Source organism: Aythya fuligula, chromosome 1, assembly GCF_009819795.1.
Source record: "Aythya fuligula isolate bAytFul2 chromosome 1, bAytFul2.pri, whole genome shotgun sequence".
NCBI lineage: Eukaryota > Metazoa > Chordata > Aves > Anseriformes > Anatidae > Aythya > Aythya fuligula.
This window is the reverse complement of record NC_045559.1, coordinates 175,931,868-175,950,083: the sequence shown is the minus strand read 5'-3', so window position 1 is coordinate 175,950,083 and position 18,216 is coordinate 175,931,868. Positions and strand designations below refer to the sequence as shown.

The 18,216-nt window shown below is 40.0% G+C and overlaps 1 protein-coding gene across 1 annotated transcript in view; it reads left to right on the top strand.

Annotated features, from left to right (window-relative positions):
- Window positions 1–16,766, top strand: part of EPSTI1 (epithelial stromal interaction 1) — a 49,619-nt gene extending 32,853 nt beyond the window's left edge. The window contains exons 7-11 of the mRNA XM_032205230.1: window positions 98–191; window positions 6,923–6,996; window positions 8,541–8,646; window positions 14,186–14,226; window positions 16,551–16,766. Of these exons, the coding sequence (XP_032061121.1) occupies window positions 98–191; window positions 6,923–6,996; window positions 8,541–8,646; window positions 14,186–14,206 (295 nt within the window). The 3' untranslated portion in view covers window positions 14,207–14,226; window positions 16,551–16,766. The remainder of the gene's footprint in view (window positions 1–97; window positions 192–6,922; window positions 6,997–8,540; window positions 8,647–14,185; window positions 14,227–16,550) is intronic.
- The last annotated feature ends 1,450 nt before the right edge of the window (window positions 16,767–18,216 follow it).

The following is an 18,216-nucleotide window of genomic DNA, read 5'->3' as shown; positions in this document are numbered from 1 at the left end:
ATAAAATGTCTAGTCTAGATTCCAAGGGTGGAATAAAAATCTGTATTTATTTTTATGGAAGCACTAACAATTCTATTTGGATTGGATTTCTTTGTAGCAAAACCAATGAATTATTGAACAGATTGGAGTTGGGCTTGCCAAAGAGTGATTCCTGTCAGCTTGCTAATCGTGGCCCAGAATCAACAGCACGGGTAAGCAAAATTGTGGAATGTACAATATTTTTCTGTCAACTTTCCAGGTGCTGTCAATAGTGTGATATTAGAATATTCTAATTGACTTTAATTGCCTATACATAACTCAGTGAGAACCAAGGAGTCTTTCTGGGTGAATTGCCTACGTTGTCTGTGATAAATTGGCAGAGTATCCTACATAGTAGGGGACTGCCTTTATTACTCGCAGTTCTCTCTCTGATAAATACGAGCCAGATTTATATTCTATGTTCAGATCAGAATCTTAAATGTGCTCTGTACCCATCAGTCGGTGGCAAGCCTTTATGAAATCTCAACTAGTTCATGTCAGCAGATGCTCTGCTGCATTGAAAATCTAGCTTATTTCTCACTGCATCCTAAAAGTGATTCCGTAGAGTGCTTGGGGACTTTATCCCAGTTTGAATGAGCCTGGTAAGTATCAATGTAATTAGGGAATAGATAAAGTATTGCTAAAGTTTCATTATTCTAATTGCCTCAAGAAGCCTTTTGCACATCTGATTAGTCTCTTCACATCTAAACCAAGCATTCCTACTGATGTAAAAACTTGCAGTGAGGTATATTAACCCTAAAGACAGAAATCTTCCCCTTTAGGGGGGTTTGAAACTGGGAGATGACAAAGCAGGCAGTCAAGTAGGCAGAAATTATTGTTACAAACAATGGTCCCAAGTCAGCAAAAACTTGGAGATATCTAATCTGGGTAATCCTCTGTTGTATACAACCTTGAACACCAACAGCTGTGTAAGGGATGTAAAAATTTGCCTGCATGTTTCCTCAGAAGTCTTGGAAATGTGCAAGACACTCTCACTAGAGAAATTGCTCCAAACAATATATGACAGTTCTGTCTTGCTTCTAGTATCTCTTTCTGATTTTCAGTTGCTTGAAGAGGGAAGGTGTTATTGAAAGTAGCTTCCTTTCCCCTTTGATTCCCCAGGTCATTTGGTGTCTCTGAAAAACAAGGAGAAATCTTAGCACATGTGAGCAGATTTCTAGCTTGAGGGAGCCAACGTCTGCTCAGCAGTGCTGGGTACTCTGGATTTAATAGTAACAGAGTGGCTTTCTGACCGTCTTTTGTAGTCCTGAGTAGACAAGCAAGATAAAGGACTATAGGAAGGGAGAAAAGGTGTTTTGAAACTCCTTCTACCCCTCTGAAGCATCCCATGCTCTGAATGGTGAGGAGCTCGTTCTTTAGTAAGGAAAACCCTGCTCCACAGCCTTTCATATGGTGTGAACATGGAACTGTGAATATAAGTGGGCTCATGGCCCTGAGACTGACTTGGATTTCATAATTTTAGTGTGGTGTCTGCATGTCTGTGCAGAACTGGGTGGATGCCTAAAGTAACACTGAACTATTTCAGACATACAGGTGTACCTGTAGTCTTTGCCTACTACTTGACCTACATACACCTGCCTTTCTAGGTGCAGGTTTTGAAGATTTCGTAGTAAGTTATGCCAAATTACATACCACAGTTCATCTTTTGCTTAATCAGTATCAAAGCAGATAAAATTCATAATTTCTCTGTCCTATTCTTTATTAGTACCACCTAATGCATGTCTTTTGTGTGGCAGCATTTCTATACTTTTCTGAATCAATTTATCACTTCCTTGTAATGCAGCAATACAGTTAGCAAGAACTCAACCAACTTGGACGAAGTACGGTCTCTAGGCATACACACAACCTCTGTGCTCTGCGTAAGGAATCTGAAGCACCTAACTAATGAGTTGTTGTCTAAATAAACTTGGCATAATACCGAAAGGCTAAACCACTAGCGAACCTTATACTCTAATTTTGATGTTATCTTGGATCTGTCTCCTTTGTCTGGAGTAACTAAAACATTCAGGAACAGTGTATTTGAAACTAGGATGTGCGATAAAACTAGGAAGTGCCTGATATGCATGTTAAAAGAGTGGAACATATATATATACATATATATATATGTATAGTTTTTTTATTTAAAGTTATTGCTCTGAAACAAATCTGGGACAATGCCATGTTGACTGACTTTTTTCCCTTGCAGCATTTCTTTGATATTGATACTAATTCAGTACCTCTAGTTCAAATTTCAGTGTCAAATATCACTTGATGCATGTGAACAAATTTGACTTCTTTGGAGAGATTCTGCCATCGGTGACTTTTTTGGCCTACTTATTTAATCAAGCTCATAAGTAATTTTAATCCTGTCTTTCAAAGTGTTACCAGTCCTGTGTAGATTTTTATTGTCTTCCAACTTGATTAACATACACTCCACACAATTCTCCAAGCCATTATGGAGAGTAATGAATAATACTGGACCCAGAATGAGTCTCCCAGGACAGATGTAACAACTCCTCCCAGCTCAAAATTGAGCTATTAATAATTGCTTTCTCTATTCAGTCTTTTTAGCAAATTATGTGCCTGTCGTTTTAATGGTGTCATTCTGCACACATATATCAAGTTTCGAGAACATTGTGTAGACCTGCAACAAATTCCTCACTAAAGTCAAACCTGCACACTTCTTCTATTATATTATACTGGCTCATTATTTAGTGTGCTGTGCTCTGTCCCTGCTCAAAGACTTTACAGTGTAAGTTCCTAAGGATCCCATAAGATCCTAATGCTATGCTGGCCCTTTACAGACAGCTACAGCTTATGAAAGACCAGGGCTAATCACTGTAATGGAAATTTACACAGCTGAATACTTTATTCACGATGTCTGGTTCAGATTTTCAGTTCTCTTGGCTGCCACCCAACTAATATAGTAAGCTTGATCTCTCAGCTTCTGTTGCCCTACAACCACACATCCCTTTCTGATATTCCTATGGAAATAATCTGGGTTTCCCCTCTGCTACCAGTCCTCCCTTCTACTTGGTAACAGTTCCAGTGCTTTTCTGTCTTCCCACAACACCCCACCTCACTGTCGTATATCCTGATTGTGTTTTCTGATTGCTCAGGGTAGCTTCATGCTTGCCGCTGGGACAAGGAATAGAAGGTGCTGTGGCTGCTTTGTTGTGATGTGCAGCTGAACGTTCAGCCAAACTGGATGCCTGAAAGGTTTCAGACCACTCCTTGGTTAAATTCTAGTCTTCAGTTTGATCATTTTTTTAAGTAAATGGAATCCTTCAAACAGTTCTGTTTTGTTAATAACCTGTAAAAAGATTTGGGAATGAGGTCTGGGATGTTGATCCTCCCTCTCCCCACACCGATATGTATATTTTCTCAGCTGAACAATAGGCTAGAAGCCATTCTTATAAGCAAGCTCTTCAAGAGAATGAAAACAGAAGATTAGAGGAAATGAAGCAAGAACAACGGAGGAAGATAATTATACATTATCAGTTTGCATATTGTATCATTTTTGCATGCTGTGAAACCAATTAAATGCATTGATTACTTGTAGCCTACGCACACAGCTTCTCTATAAGGAAAGTGTTTTTAGACACTGTTTTCAAATATTGTGAGAGAGATGAGCCAAGTTGTAAAATTTGGACAGTTATCTTCTGGTTTCGTGGCTATTTGTATCTGGATGACTAGCTCCTGTTTGCCTCTCCATTTGCACAATTGTGTAGAGCATTTTTTGGATTGTGGTGCACAATTTCATAGTCTAAGGAAACCAATTTCCTCTCTTTCAGGCAGAAGTAACCTTACTCAGATATTTATGATCTCAGATTCTCAATAGTCTCTTTCTGGAGAATAGAGACCTGTGCACCCTGCCATCCCAAATGAGTATGTGGAAGCACTCGGATTTGCTATCAAGTCTACACTTGCTAACCACCTAAAGGAATCACCTAAAAAGAGGGTGTGCCATAATTACAGGTCTGAACTCCATCTTTGTGCAGCATGCATTGCCTGAAATGCATCTGAACCACTGCATGGTTTTAGGTACTAGATCCACTTAAAGTTCATCTACACCAGGCAATAGCACCGTAATAAGTCACCTTTCTAGGCTCCAGATCTAATTGTGCAAATGTGTGGAAGGCAGCATTGACTGCAAATCGTTCAAAAAGATATTAGTTAATAGAATCACGGAATGGTTTGGGTTAGAACAGACCTTAGAGATCACCCAGTTCCACTCCCCTGCCATGGGCAGAGACACCTCCCACCAGGCCAGGTTGCCCAAAGCCCCATCCAGCCTGGCCTTGAACACCTCCAGGGATGGGGCATCCACAGCTTCTCTGGGCAGCCTCTGCCAGGGCCTCACCACCCTCTGAGTAAAGAATTTTTTCCTAATATCTAATCTTAATTTCCCCTCTTTTAGTTTAAAGCCATTACCCTCTGTCCTACCACTACGCTCTCTGGTAAAGAGTCTCTCCCCACCTTTCTTGTAGTCTCCCCTTAGGTACTGGAAGGCTACTATAAGGTGTTCCCAAAGCCTTATTTTCTCTAACTGAGGATCTACTTATGTCTCTGCTGTTACTAATACCCAAATTAATGTTAATGTTAAAATGTTGAGGGTAATTGCGCTCCTTTCATAGCAACCAGGAAGCTGGAAACAAAAGGTTGGGGTAGGGAAGGAGACTGTCAATTGCTTTCTCAAAGCAACATCCTTATTCCTAGAAACTATATGGAGGGAAAGTCTTTGAATGCTAGTCCTCTTGGGCATAAAGCCTGTAGCTATTGTATTCTTTATGTTTATCTTTCAATTGAGAAAATAAATAAAAATGTGGATTAGCATGCCCCTTCTTTATTTGCCTTGGTTTAAGGAACTTGTGTAGAGCTTTAGACTCCACACTGATTTCCATAGATTAGGAAGAAGCTGTGGACTGCCTGTAAGTCTGCTGTTTCTTAGTACACGCTTCCAGTGCTCCTTGCCTTCAACGTTGCTATTACCTGCTGTGCAGAGTAATGCACTACGTATAAACCTACTGTAAATAATATGCATTTTAAAGGCTCCAATAATTGTCCCCCAGATTTATGTTGGCTCATTTCTACTTCAAACCAATATTTATTAAAGTAATTGTGAATTCTGTCCTGTGTGCACCTCCTAGCACAGTGTAACTATAAAACGAATAGGTATTGTCAGTTGCATTTTTTTTTCAGAACAGGTTTTAGTATGTATTGCTTGATTTAAAAATATTCAGTACACTTTGAACACCGCATCATATACATGCAATATATTTCAGAACATTACTCCAAGAGAGGACTCAGCATATTGGAAAGTCAGATACCGGGTTTTAATTTTCAGGTTGAATAGTTATTTAAAACAGTGAAAATTAAGGTTGGCTTTTTTATTTCTTAATTCTGTTTCTTCTTTTAAGGCTAGACAAATATTGATACACAACACATTCACAGTTATTGATTTTGTTCACACATTTATTGCATAGTTTTTATTTAATGTTCCACTTAAATTGATTTTTTTTTTAACTTTTGTAGTTCCATTCAGTTATTGAAGCTTTTATCTAACTGCATCATTTTATTTTTACTTCCTATTCCTACTGCTACTCAGTTGCTATGGAAAATATGAAGGATGGGTCTGTTCCCATCCAATCTCCCTGACCCTGGAAGCCAAATTCTTTTCAGGAAAATCTGCATCTTCAGTCCTTGGGTGCATTGCAGGGAGCAACAGATAGACAAACAAGCATATGTGTGAAGCACAGTCATACAAGCTGTGTTTCCTTAGCAGTCCCAGCTAAAATTGGATAAGCAAACTCTCCTCGTCGGAGAAGTCTCTTTGACACTGTTTATATAACTCTATACTGTGTGATGTAAGGATTGTAGGCTGCTGCAACACTGGGAGCTTGCACATGCTTTCACAACACCAGTAGGCACCAACTGACCTTCACTCACACTATGGGGAGTCCAAGGGAGCTGGAGGTGATACACCATGCCATGAGCTCATGTTGTCTGCCCATGCTCTACAGAGGCCAGAGGCATGTCTCCATTGTATCCTACCGGCTGAGTCTGCTCCTGCTAGATGACTCCAGCTTTCTTCCCCTTGGACCTGCTGGGAAATTCAAACCTGAGGGGTGGGGAAGAGGAAGCTGAAGGTCTGCTTCCTACTGCCCTAAGCTTCCTTGCACAGCAGAGGAGCTGCAGGCATTCCAGCACTTGGGCAGGAGCACAGGCAGGGTTGTGAGCCTCTGCCTCATACTGTATGGCCAACTGGAGCTAGTGGGGGCTTGCTATGCTAAGGAACAGTGTTTGTCTGGAAGAAAAGGACTAGGCTAGATGGACAAATCATAGAATCACAGAATGGTTTGGGTCGGAAGGGACCTTAAAGATCATCTTGTTCCAACTCCCCTGCCATGGGCAGGGACACCTCCCACCAGCCCAGGTTGCCCAAAGCCCCATCCAGCCTGGCCTTGAGCACCTCCAGGGATGGGGCATCCACAGCTTCTCTGGGCAGCCTCTGCCAGGGCCTCACCACCCTCTGAGTGAAGGATTTCCTCCTAACACCTAATCTAAATCTATCCTCTTTTAGTTTAAACCCATTCCCACTTGTCCTGTCATCTGCCCATGTAAAAAGCTTGTGTGCAGGCTGGTGTCTTCAAATGTAGGACTGTAGCTGTCTGAATTCACTTATACCCAGTCCATTGCAACACTGAACAGAAAAAGGAGCTCAGTTTTGAGCCCTGTGCTGTCATGTAAACAAAATGCTGCTGAGCGAAACACAGGAATGACACATAGCTCTATTTGAAATTAATGCCACATGGAATTCATTGGGTTTTCAACATAGGCATGTTAACTAGGAGTAAGTTAATTTTTTGTTTTAGTTTTAGTTTTTCACTTTTATCATTCCCAGGCTCAATTAAAGGAAACAAAACAAAAGAATGAAGAGGAAGCCAGGACAAGAGCTCTTCAAAACGAACAGAGGAGGTATGATGCAAAAACTCATAATATACTTTAATTTATATCTGGAAAGGGTCTCAAAATTGCAGGCATTCATGCATTCATGCTTAAGAAAATTATTGCAATGAGGAATCGTGACTTAGCCTCTGGTTTAACATCACCTTTGGAAAAACCACCAATATCCATCATTACAGCTGCTCACAGTAATGCAGTACTACTCAGAGTGTCTTGTTCATTTTATTTTATCAGCACAGGATATAGCATGGGACAGAAACTATTAGTAGTTGCATGAGAACTTAAAGCCAGTTGGGGAAAAAAAAATATATATATATATAATATATATATATATAAATATATATATAAACATATATATATATATAAATATATATACAGTAATTTTATTTTGGAACAGGCTACTTTGTCCACACAACTTTTTTGAAGTTGACTGTCATTGAAGCTAACAGGCAGAGCTAAGCATGGGATTAGATACTGATACCTGCAGTGCAGTGAGGCTTTCTGCTGCTGTGGTGCTTTGTGTCCCAGGCTGTGCTCACTCCTGCACTGTGTTCTGATCTTGCAGTTCTGTCACTTAAATGACTTTTCATTATCTTGAAGTTCAGCTTTTTTCTTAGCTTTATTTTTATTTTTCTGCAGGTATAAAGAAATAGCCCTCAGAAGGTTTTTGTTTGTTTGTTTGTTTTTTAAAGCAACCCTTTTTTTATAGTTAGGTAAATTAAAAAAAAAAATAAAATACTTCTGTAGGCAACCACTTTCTGCACAGTTTTCATTGCTTTATTTCTCCAGCAAAGATATCGAGATAATTACTCATAGAATTTAATGAAGGATTTTCAATTGAGTCTTTCCTGTGTCCCCAGATAGAAATAATCCAGTATCTTGCATTCTGCATCCTTTGTGCAAAGAGCATTGTAAAACACTGAAACAACAGTCATGTCTAAGCATGTGTGTCAGTACTGAGCATTAATAAGGATAAAAAGAAACAGTTTTCAGATGGTTTGAAAATTTTTGAAATGGAGGGAAACTGCATCTGTCTGTGTGCATGCATTGCAGATTGATAAAGCAGTACAAGAAAATGCTAGAGTTGCTTTCTGAGCTAAATGGTTGGGAAAGTTGTCAGCTACACAACTGGTCTCTGTTAGGAAGAAGCTTAAGTGGTTTTTTTCATTAGGAAATCTGAACTTGTAGGAACTTGTGTAATGAAGGCTGAAAGACTACCTAAGGTGAATTGTTGAAATAGCTAACCTCGCTGATCAAGTGAGTGGTATGCAGGATGACTTTCTAGAGAGAATTTTGGGCCATTTCTCACAAAAGCCAAGGTATGCCTTTTAATCATGATGGATTGATCACAGGATAAGAATGCACCTAGTGAATTGAAAATGAAAGCTACCCTATCTCATGCCAGGCTGTGGTTATTCAACACAGGCTTGAAAAGCATAGAATGATATGTATTTAACTGGGAATAGGGAAAGCTGCTCACAGAATGTTAAATTTCAAGAGTTTGTGAACTCCTCGGCTATCTTCAATCAGTATTCATTTTTTAACTATATTTTAAGGGTAAATAATGCTTTCCTGGACCGACTCCAGAACAAAGCACAGACTAATAACATCTGCCAACCTGGATATTCTGGGAGTCTGGACTACCTCAGTAATGGTGCCTGGGTAAGTTTTTTGGTACAGAACATGAAAGCAATGGTATTGTTTAAAAATTGACTTTTTCCCTTACACTGTTATATGTCTGTGTGTGATTAGCCTGCCTGGCAGTCTTGGCTGGCTGCCTACAGTAGCTTTTTAAGAATAAAACTTGTCTTAAATATAAGCTGTTCAAATGGGAGGAGGAAGTAACAGCTGCTCTTGCAGCAGAACTCGGTTGCTGTGCATGGAAGGTAGTGCAAGGAACCGAATCCAATGTACTTTCTGAAGTTCAGAACAAGGGTAGTGAAATTGTATGGGGGTTTTGGAAAGTCTTTAAATGAAAGATGTTTGGAAAGGCTGTAAACACTTTAATATGATATTGAAAGTGGAAGAGGGAAATCTCATTTCTGTTCATTTCTTCCTGTATAAAATTATGGTAAGGAAGAACCAACTGCATCTAATTGAAAATATATAGTATTTGTATTTTATTTTATTTTATTATTTTTTTTTTTTTTCTGGAGAAAAGGTATCTTGACTGGAGTCTATTAAATGGCCAGTACTAAGTACTGTGTTTTTTTTTTCAGCTGTCCTAACGAGCATTAATATGACTTATTTAGAATTGCTTCAGTGATCAAAAAACAAACAAACCCAAAAAAGTGTAGTATTCCCACCTTGAAAATTTCCATTAGGGTGAAATTCCATTGCTGAGAGGACTACACTGTGGAAATGGAAGATTTTCAAAGACTGAGCAGCAAAATGGTGTGAGTTTAAGAGAACTGAGTGTATGTGCCAGTGTGGGGAAAACTGTCTAGAAGACAACCAGAAGAAAAGCTTGAGGATTTCTTGGAATGTTTGGTGTGGATTTGGATCTTGGCAGATGAATGCCAGGAAAACCTGGGCATCTATAAAATCTGGGAATGATAGAGAAGATAGTGTTGCTGCTGGAGTTTTCCAGATACTGAAAATGGAAAAGGAGTCTCAATCCCTTTGAGCTTTGGGCAAGCCCCAAACCATGGTGGAAGGCTCAGGAATTTCGGCCACCTCTGTGCCCAGCAGTTCTCTTGGACTTGCTGAGGCAAACTCTACATGGCAGGCCTGTATGATTTTCTTGTAAGTAGCAGTGTTAGACTTCAGATAGGACAGAGGTAACTAATACCTAGTAAGATGCAAAAGGTAAAATCTTCTGGAGGGGGCCTGGTTAACCAAGGCAACAAAGGTAGAAATAATTCTTTTTATTTCACTTTGTGTTCTTTATCCCAATGTGTAAACTGTTTCCTGATAAAAGAAGGTCTATAACAACCAACAGTCTCAATATCTGAACTCCAGCATCTTCACCAGTGCATCTGCTGTCACCACCTAAAACTTCTGTACTGTCTGCAGAAGGAGCAGGGTTTTGCCTGTAGTCAGTTGCCATACGTCCTCTCCCCCGTGGCAGGTGTTGGTGCCACCACATGCAGCCCAGGCACAGTTTTAACAGCAGACAGCTCTGTAATGTCCACAGCCAATTTATGCTTTTCTTTTATATATATATATAAATAAATATATATATATATATATTCAAAGAATACATCAACATAATTAACAACAAAACCCTGTGTGCAGAAGTGATAAATTTCCTACTCTGGATGTTTACTTAATGGTTCCCAAGGAGCCTGCCTTCTGTTGCATAATGCTAGGTTATCCGTTTTTCCTCTATGCCACAATATGAAATGTTCAGAAGACTGAACAAAGCAGGGAAAGAATAAAGTATGAAAGAGTATGTCATCAAGGAGAGGAATTAAAATGAGTTTTGATAACAAGAGCAAGAAATAAAAATCTCTTTCAAACGGTAGGCTGGAGGCTGCAGCCTTGGTGTCTTTGATTATATCGAGGCTCTTCTCCGTTCCCTTGGGATTTTAAGCAAAAAGAGCTGAACTCCAAGAGTGGCTTACGAGTCATGTCGTCTGCAACATGGTGTTTTGCATTACAAGGGAGCTAACTGAAGGAGGTCAGACCATATACTAAGATTAAAAGAAAAGGAAAAGGTTCCCAAAGTTGAGACCTGCAGGTAATTTTTTAACCTGCTCCTTCTTTGTAGTTGCACTGAAGAGGAAATATTTTTTCTTCCCTGTTTTTTTTTTTTTTTCTTTTATGATTGAACTCTTCACAGTCACAAATGCTTCACGCTTACAGAAACTGAACATTGCACCGTTATCAATATACCTGCTGTATTTTTCGTTATTACTTCTATTAGCCTGGTTTCCTAAGGAAATGAAGTTTGTACGGTCATGCTGTCTGTCTGCATGTAATTAGGTTTTCAACCTGCTGGCCGGTCTTAGATGAATTTGAAAGGGAGTATAAGTCTCAAAGATAATTAAGTTTCCATTTGTTCCATGAAAAGCAGTGGCTAGGAGGATAGGAGAAGCTGGGCAGTGGCTGGGTATCATGAGGGACATAAAAAGGCAGGGGAAGGTAAATTTGTTGCGTGTGTTTGGCCGGGGAGAAGAGAACAGTTGCACCGCCCAGTAGTCCACCAACTGATAATAAACCAATTCTGCCTTCCAGACATCTAGTGTTTTATTAAGAATATTTATATCCTGTTATTTCAAGAAGTATCTTCATGAAAGTAGTCTTTTTTCCCCTTTTGGTTATAAATGCCAGAGCGCTCTCTGGGTGGTTGTGTGGTTTGCCTTTTTAATGGGAAGACAAATTAATGAATTTCTCCTTCTCTCTGTTGAGTTACTGCACCCTTGAGAGAGAAATGAATCTTCTTGTACGCTACCAAGAAAATGTTGATGTCCTTTGTGCTGCCATTTTTTCTAACATACATATAAACCTTTTAGGATATGAGGGAAAAAATAACGGTTGTCATATCAACATCAAAATTTAATCAATAAGGTTTTCTCTTTACTCAGCTGGGGCCTATAAGTGAGACAATATCTGTTCACTGTAGTGGCACAAATGATTAGCTTTATTTAAATACAAAAACATTTCTATTTTTACAAAAGAATAACTTTAAAATAATGGCACATTTTTATATTCACTCCCTTGTGAGATTTGCCCATGCTCAAGCACTGAGGGATTTCCAGAGGCCACGTGCTAATGCCTGTAACAGAGCCTTTGTTTATTTTTCGGGTCCCTGTCAAGGACCCTATTGTCTATTCTATTTATGGGAAGAGGTCACATAGTGAACAGATGAAATGTATATGTCTACTCTTCTTTAATGAAGTACTGGATGTCTTGTTGTAACTCTCTGAGCTATAGTAAACCCAGAATCTACAAGGCATCATGACATATTGCACCTTCATGTTTCATGCCTCCATTACGCCCTGTGTCATGCATATGAATGAGAAATGCTCTCTCAGATGCTGACTCTGCTCCTTCAGTTGATGCATAATTCTAGATATTTAGAGATGGAAACAACTATGCCCTGAATACACAGGTGCAATGCGACAGGAAACCACATTCTGTTTCTTTTTCTTCCACAGGACAGGAACTAAGAGGATGTGGGACAAAACTAACATGGTTTGGGGATAAAACTAAATTAAATGAGCATGGTTTGTGGATTAGCACTTGGTTTAGTTCTTGCAACATGCTTCATGGTAATGTTACTTTGGAGTCTTAACCAGATTTATGCTATTTGCTAAGAAACTGAGAGGGAGCATATTGCAGAGGTTTCACACCAATGGGAAGCTAAGCTCCATGATGCCGCTCCCTCACTACCTCTCCTCAAAAGAAGAGGGGGAGAAAGAAAGCTCATGGACTGAGATAAAGACAGGGAGATCACTTAACGATTACCATCATGGGCAAAACAAATTCAGTGTAGTGGGATTAATGTAATTTATTGCCTATAACTGACTAAAGCAGTGAGAAACTAAAAGCAAACTATGAACACCTGCCCCTCATCCACCATTTTCTATGTCCTCCCCCTGGAGAGCACAGGGGAATGGGGAATAGGGGCTTCGGTCAGTCCCTGACGCTTCGTCTCCGTAACTCCTTCTCGGTCACTCTCTGCCCCTGCTCCCCGTGGGGTCCCTCCCACGGGATGCCGTCTTTCCCGAACTGAGCCTGCGGGGGCTGCCCACAGGCAGCAGCTCTTCAAGAACTGCTCCCACATGGCTCCATACCATGGGGTCCATCCCCCAGGAGCAAACTGCTCTACCAGGGCTCTTCCACAGCCTGCAGCGTGGAGATCTGCTCCATGTAAGACCCATGGGCTGCAGGGGGACAGCCTGCTCCACCAGGGGCCTCTCCACAGGCTGCAGGGGAACTGCTGCTGTGTGCCTGGAGTACCTCCTGTCCTCCTGCTACACGGGCTTGGGGTCTGCAGGGCTGCTTCTCACTCCTCTCTCCCAGGTGCTGTTGCCCGGCAGTTGTTTCCCCTTTTCTTCAACCTGCTCTCCCAGAGGCCCACCCAGCATCACTCGCTAACTCAGCTCTGGCCAGCAGCAGGTCCCTTTTGGAGCTGGCTGGATCTGGCTCTGACCTACTCACCAAGGCCACCGCTGCAGCCCCACCCCAGCTGCTACAAAAATCCTTGTCATGTAAACCCAATACAGTCATGCAGTTTTACTGTTGCACAGCAAAGAAGAATCATAGCTCTAAAGTCAATGAAGTTACAAGGCTGGCATGTATGCAATAGTTTTCCATACACTTTAAGTCTTTCATATAGACTTCATTAAGCTTATACATGTCTAGAGTTACGCTGAAAATGCTGGTTTCCCAGGACATAGAAAAATATTTTATTTAACATAGGAATGTTTGGAACAGAGTATTTATATTAGAAGGCTCCAGAGTGCCATCCACAATAGCTAAATTTGTTTTAACAAAGACTGCTGTTTTCTGTCTTAGATTTAGCCTGGGTGGTCTAAAGTTGTTGGTTTTTGTTTGTTTGTTTGTTTGTTTTTAACTGTTTTGTTGCAGTTGTTTAGAGTAATGGGCTAGTTTTTCCTGGCAGGATGATGAAGGAAAACAAAACAAAAGAAAACAAAACAAAACCACTCAGCAGAAGTACTGGCATTGATATAGGGAGCTAAGATGAGTAGGTCCAGGCATGCTATAGCTGAGTTTAATGACTTACCTCTGATGAGGCAGTCAAACAGCATATGCAGATGTGTTCTGCCTGGCTTGACTCTGAGCTCAATCATACTTTCTTTTGAAAATCTCATCCTCAAAGACAATAGTGGTAGTCTGGGGAGGAGCAGAAGAAACCTCTCACTCTTACAAATTGTGTGTGACCAAGAAAGGACCAAAACATCTACAGATACTTGGAACACTTCTAGATCGACTTTTTTTCAGCAAAACCAAAATATGTTTATCTCCTGAGTCAATACATCCCACTATTCACATACAGTTCAAATCAAAGAAATATTTGTTACTGGAACTGGGATCTTCCAAAAGGACTTACTTACTATTTTAAATGGAGCTTCAAATGACAGGAAATGGCACTAAGTAACCAGGAAAGACCCACAAAACTGGATAACCATAATTCCTGGCATAAATGTCCCATTGTACTGTACTGCGCATTGAACTGTACTAATGCTTTTTTTTTTTTTTTTTTTTTTTTTTTTTCTTTCTTTTTATCTAGGGATCAAACTACTTGGAATAAAGGATCAGTGTTACTGAAAGGTAAGAATAATTAATTTGTTAGTTCTTGTTCGTGCGGTGGTTTTACTCAGTTGGGTAGCTGAGCTCTACCACAACCACTCTCTCACACCCCCTCCTCAAAGGGAAAGGGGGAGAAAATACAATGGAAAAATACAATGGAAAATACAATGGAAGGGTTAAAGTGTTGAGATAAGGACAGGGAGATCACTCAACAATTTTTGTCACAGGCAAAATAGATTCAGTATAGGGAGATTAATGAAATTTATTACTAGCAAGACAGAGCGGTGAGAAACTAGGAGCAAACTAAAAACACCTTCCCCTCTTCCACCTCCTCCCCTCGAGTGGTGCAGAGGCACAGGGATTGGGGGCTCTAATTCCTTGGGGATTCACCTCTGCTGCTCCCTCACAGTCCCTCTCTGCCCCTGCTCCCCGTGGGGTCCCTCCCACAGGATTCTGGCACCCCCAGCCCCCTGCTCCTGCGTGGGCTCCTCTCCACGGCTGCAGCTCCGGCCTGGGGCCTGCTCCTGTGGGGGCTCTCCATGGGCCACAGCCTCCTCCAGGCCACATCCACCTGCTCCACCGGGGGCTCCTCCACCCATGGGGAGGCTACAGCGTGGAGATCTGCTCCATGTGGGACCCATGGGCTGCAGGGGGACAGCCTGCTCCACCAGGGGCCTCTCCACAGGCTGCAGGGGAATTTGTGCTGCTGTGTGCCTGGAGCACCTCCTGCCCTCCTGATGCACTGACCTTGGGGTCTCCAGGGCTGGGTCTCACTCCTTGCTCTCCCAGCTGCTTTTGTGCAGCAGTTTTCTGTTTCCCTTTCTTCAATCTGCAGAGGCCACAGCTGAGACCCCCTGCTACCAAAAACCTTGCTATGTAAACCCAATACACTTAGTACCAAAGCTGGTATTCATTTCATTTCATCTTTGACATTTCAGTATGACAGCTTATGTAGTTTAATTCTACAGTATTATGAGGGAATGTCTTAAACACTTTCCAACTCTGTGCATGGGGCTTTGCAATGCACTTACCAAATCTTAAACTCCTTCTCCTTTAAAGAACTGCAGAACGTTTATTTCAAGTCAGAGGAAACTGATGCCATTGAAATTGTGCACTGAGGGTGTGGTGATATTTGCTGCTAATACCTTAATAAAGTCATATTCTCTACATTGTGGACTGTGAGTGGATACCTCTGGGCAGCTGAGAAGTGTGACTGTAAATGCAGAAAGTAATTCTGCAAACTTTCAGTGGTTGTAAGTGAAAGACTACAACTTTGTTATTGGCTGCAGTTTTCCTGCTGTTTCCCATGTTCAAAAAGGGAGACTATTTGAATCAGTAGAAACTGTTAAAAAAAAAAAAAATCAACAGTATTGCATCAGAAAAATGAGGTCCCCTGTTTTCACATGACCTTTTCATAAGCCTCACTGAACCTATGTTCTTTTCTGAAAGAGGTTCCCTGCCCCAATTCCCAGTTCTGATTTAAGGATTTGTCCAGAACCTTTACTTTTAGGCTTGGGGACTTTTGATGCAGGTTCAGGTAGTGACATGCATTACTCTTGCCTTAGGAGATGACTGATAACTCCTTTTTGGGAACCTAGGATTTTTAAAGAGGAATTAAAAAATAATAATTTAAAAGCCCTTCTCTTTCAGACATGAATTGACATATTCTTAATCTCTTATACAACTTTATTTCTCATTTTCTGCTCCAAGTGTAGTTTTAGTTAATATTTTCATAGCAGGGTTGTATCCTAAAGGTAGTATCTAAATAATACAGTTGGCCTCCCATGAGTCATCTTTTCAGTTTTATGAGGAGTAGAATTGTTATTAAAAATTAACTCAAATTCACCAAAGAAATTGCAATAAGTGGATAAAGGCAATTCCCCACAGGGGTAGAAATGACCATCTTTTGCAGCTCAGAATACTATTAAGCTTTGTAAACTTTGGGCTGCTGAAGGAGTTCAACATATTGGGTTCTTTGTTGTTTTTACTCAGTATCTACTGTACCACTGATATATTTACATATGAACTTTATAAGAATTATGGACGGATATACTTTTTAAATCCTTGTATTACTGTTGTTTTTAAAACCCATTTCAGCTTGCTACATTAATATATTGCTCAAAGACTTATTAATATGTCTGCAGATAATTAGAATGTTTTGTGAATTAAATTTACAAAAAGATAGAAATCCCTTCATGAGTGCTTTACATAATTAAAAGCTAAAACCTGTCACAAAAAGGGAGACTTTATTTTCCAGTGGACTTAATTCTAGGGTAGTATGACTTTGATTTTTATTTTTGCTGCAAAAGATAATTTTTAATTCTGTTTTCTCCCTCTTGTTACAGGGTACTGGAGAAATATTCACTTTTATCTGGTATTGGCCAAATGACCTTGTAAAAGCTCCAAGAAAGAGCTCTTTTATCATTGTGATTTTTCTTCCTACCCTGACTTCAACTTCACACCCACTTCATGAGCGATCTGCAGAGACTGGTTTCTAGCTGTCATTATTCACGCATATTTGAAGCAGCTGATTGTGAAACTCCTATTTAATTTTTAATAAGTGAATACATCTTTTTTTTTTTTTTTTTCCTTCCCTTAAATTGTTTTCCTTTTGCAGAATGCAATTATTCCAGTCTTTGGGACCTCAGAAGAAGAAGACATTAGTGGTTGCAAAACCTGCAGGAATATCTATGTTTACTTTCTGCTGTATCCAGCAAAAAAATATCTTATAGATATTTAAAATAGAAAAACAGGTAGTGCTTTAGTTTAAGGACAGGGGATAGGAGAGCTAGTTTTTTTTTCGGGGGGGGGAGGAACAGGAGACTGGAGGTACTTTTTGCATAGTATTAAGTAGAGACTCAGAAACAAGTGTGTGTATTGTTGTGTATTCTTCTAAAAACATTTTTTAGGAAAATACGACACATGAAAGAAATAAAACTTTAACACTGAAAACTTCATCACAGTATTTGATCTCTCACATCTTTTGTGATATATCAGCTTTTCACTTTACCTGTTTTACCTTGATAACTTTCTGTTACATGAATGGGAAAAAGTACTACAAGGTTAGCTTTTTACTTTTTCTCTCTAGTCTAAAGGAATTGAATTTATATATCCCTCTTTCTACAAACAACATTTTAATACTTTCCAAAAGGCAGTTGCATGACCTAGATATTTCTAAGGAAAAAAGAAGGGACTACAGTGTATTAGATAAACCATGCAGACAAGAAGTATCCACTGCATTTGCAAGTACATCTTATGCAAAGTTAAAAGTTTCTTGAGCAAACACTTTTTTGGAGAGTACAGGCATGCCGTGATATTTTCCCACCACCCTTACAATATGGTAATTTCATAATGCATCACCTGATGTTTTCTTCTGAACCAGGAATGTTGCTGTCTTTTCTTTCTCCTTTGGGATTCTCTGTGGTTGCTCTTGGTTATCTCTGCCTCAGAGAATTGCTCTAGCCTCTCGTACTGCTAGCTAGCTGATGTTAATTCAGAGTGCCAGAGGTCTTGATAATGTTCTATGATTTAACCTTTTTTCAATCACCTGACATTGGGAAACTTCCTTAGGAAAACTTCTGCATTCCTACGGAATGACACTTGATTTCAAATGGTACTTCACTCTGCTATTGGACTGCTGCTTTGAAAATTAAATTCACATCTCCTTCCAAGAATGCCCTCTCCCAACCTCCTTTGGTAGATAGCTTTGGTCTGGGGCTAGATGTCTTCAGAGTGGCATATATGTACATGCATGCACATATATTTTAAAGGAAATTTTTTGATCCTTGTGTTGTATTCTGATCAGACTAAGGCTTACAGGTAGTCTTTTTGAAGTTGTGAACCTGCAGCTTCCTATGCTTGGACTACCATGCCTCTATACCTCACTGAGAAAGACTGAGTGGAAGTTGCTGTGGTCACTGAGAAGTTAAAATTTAGTGTGGTTGTGTTGCTGTGTTTCCATTTCCAAAGAAAAAAAAAAAAAAAAAAGAACTTTTTATTAACCTGCTACTT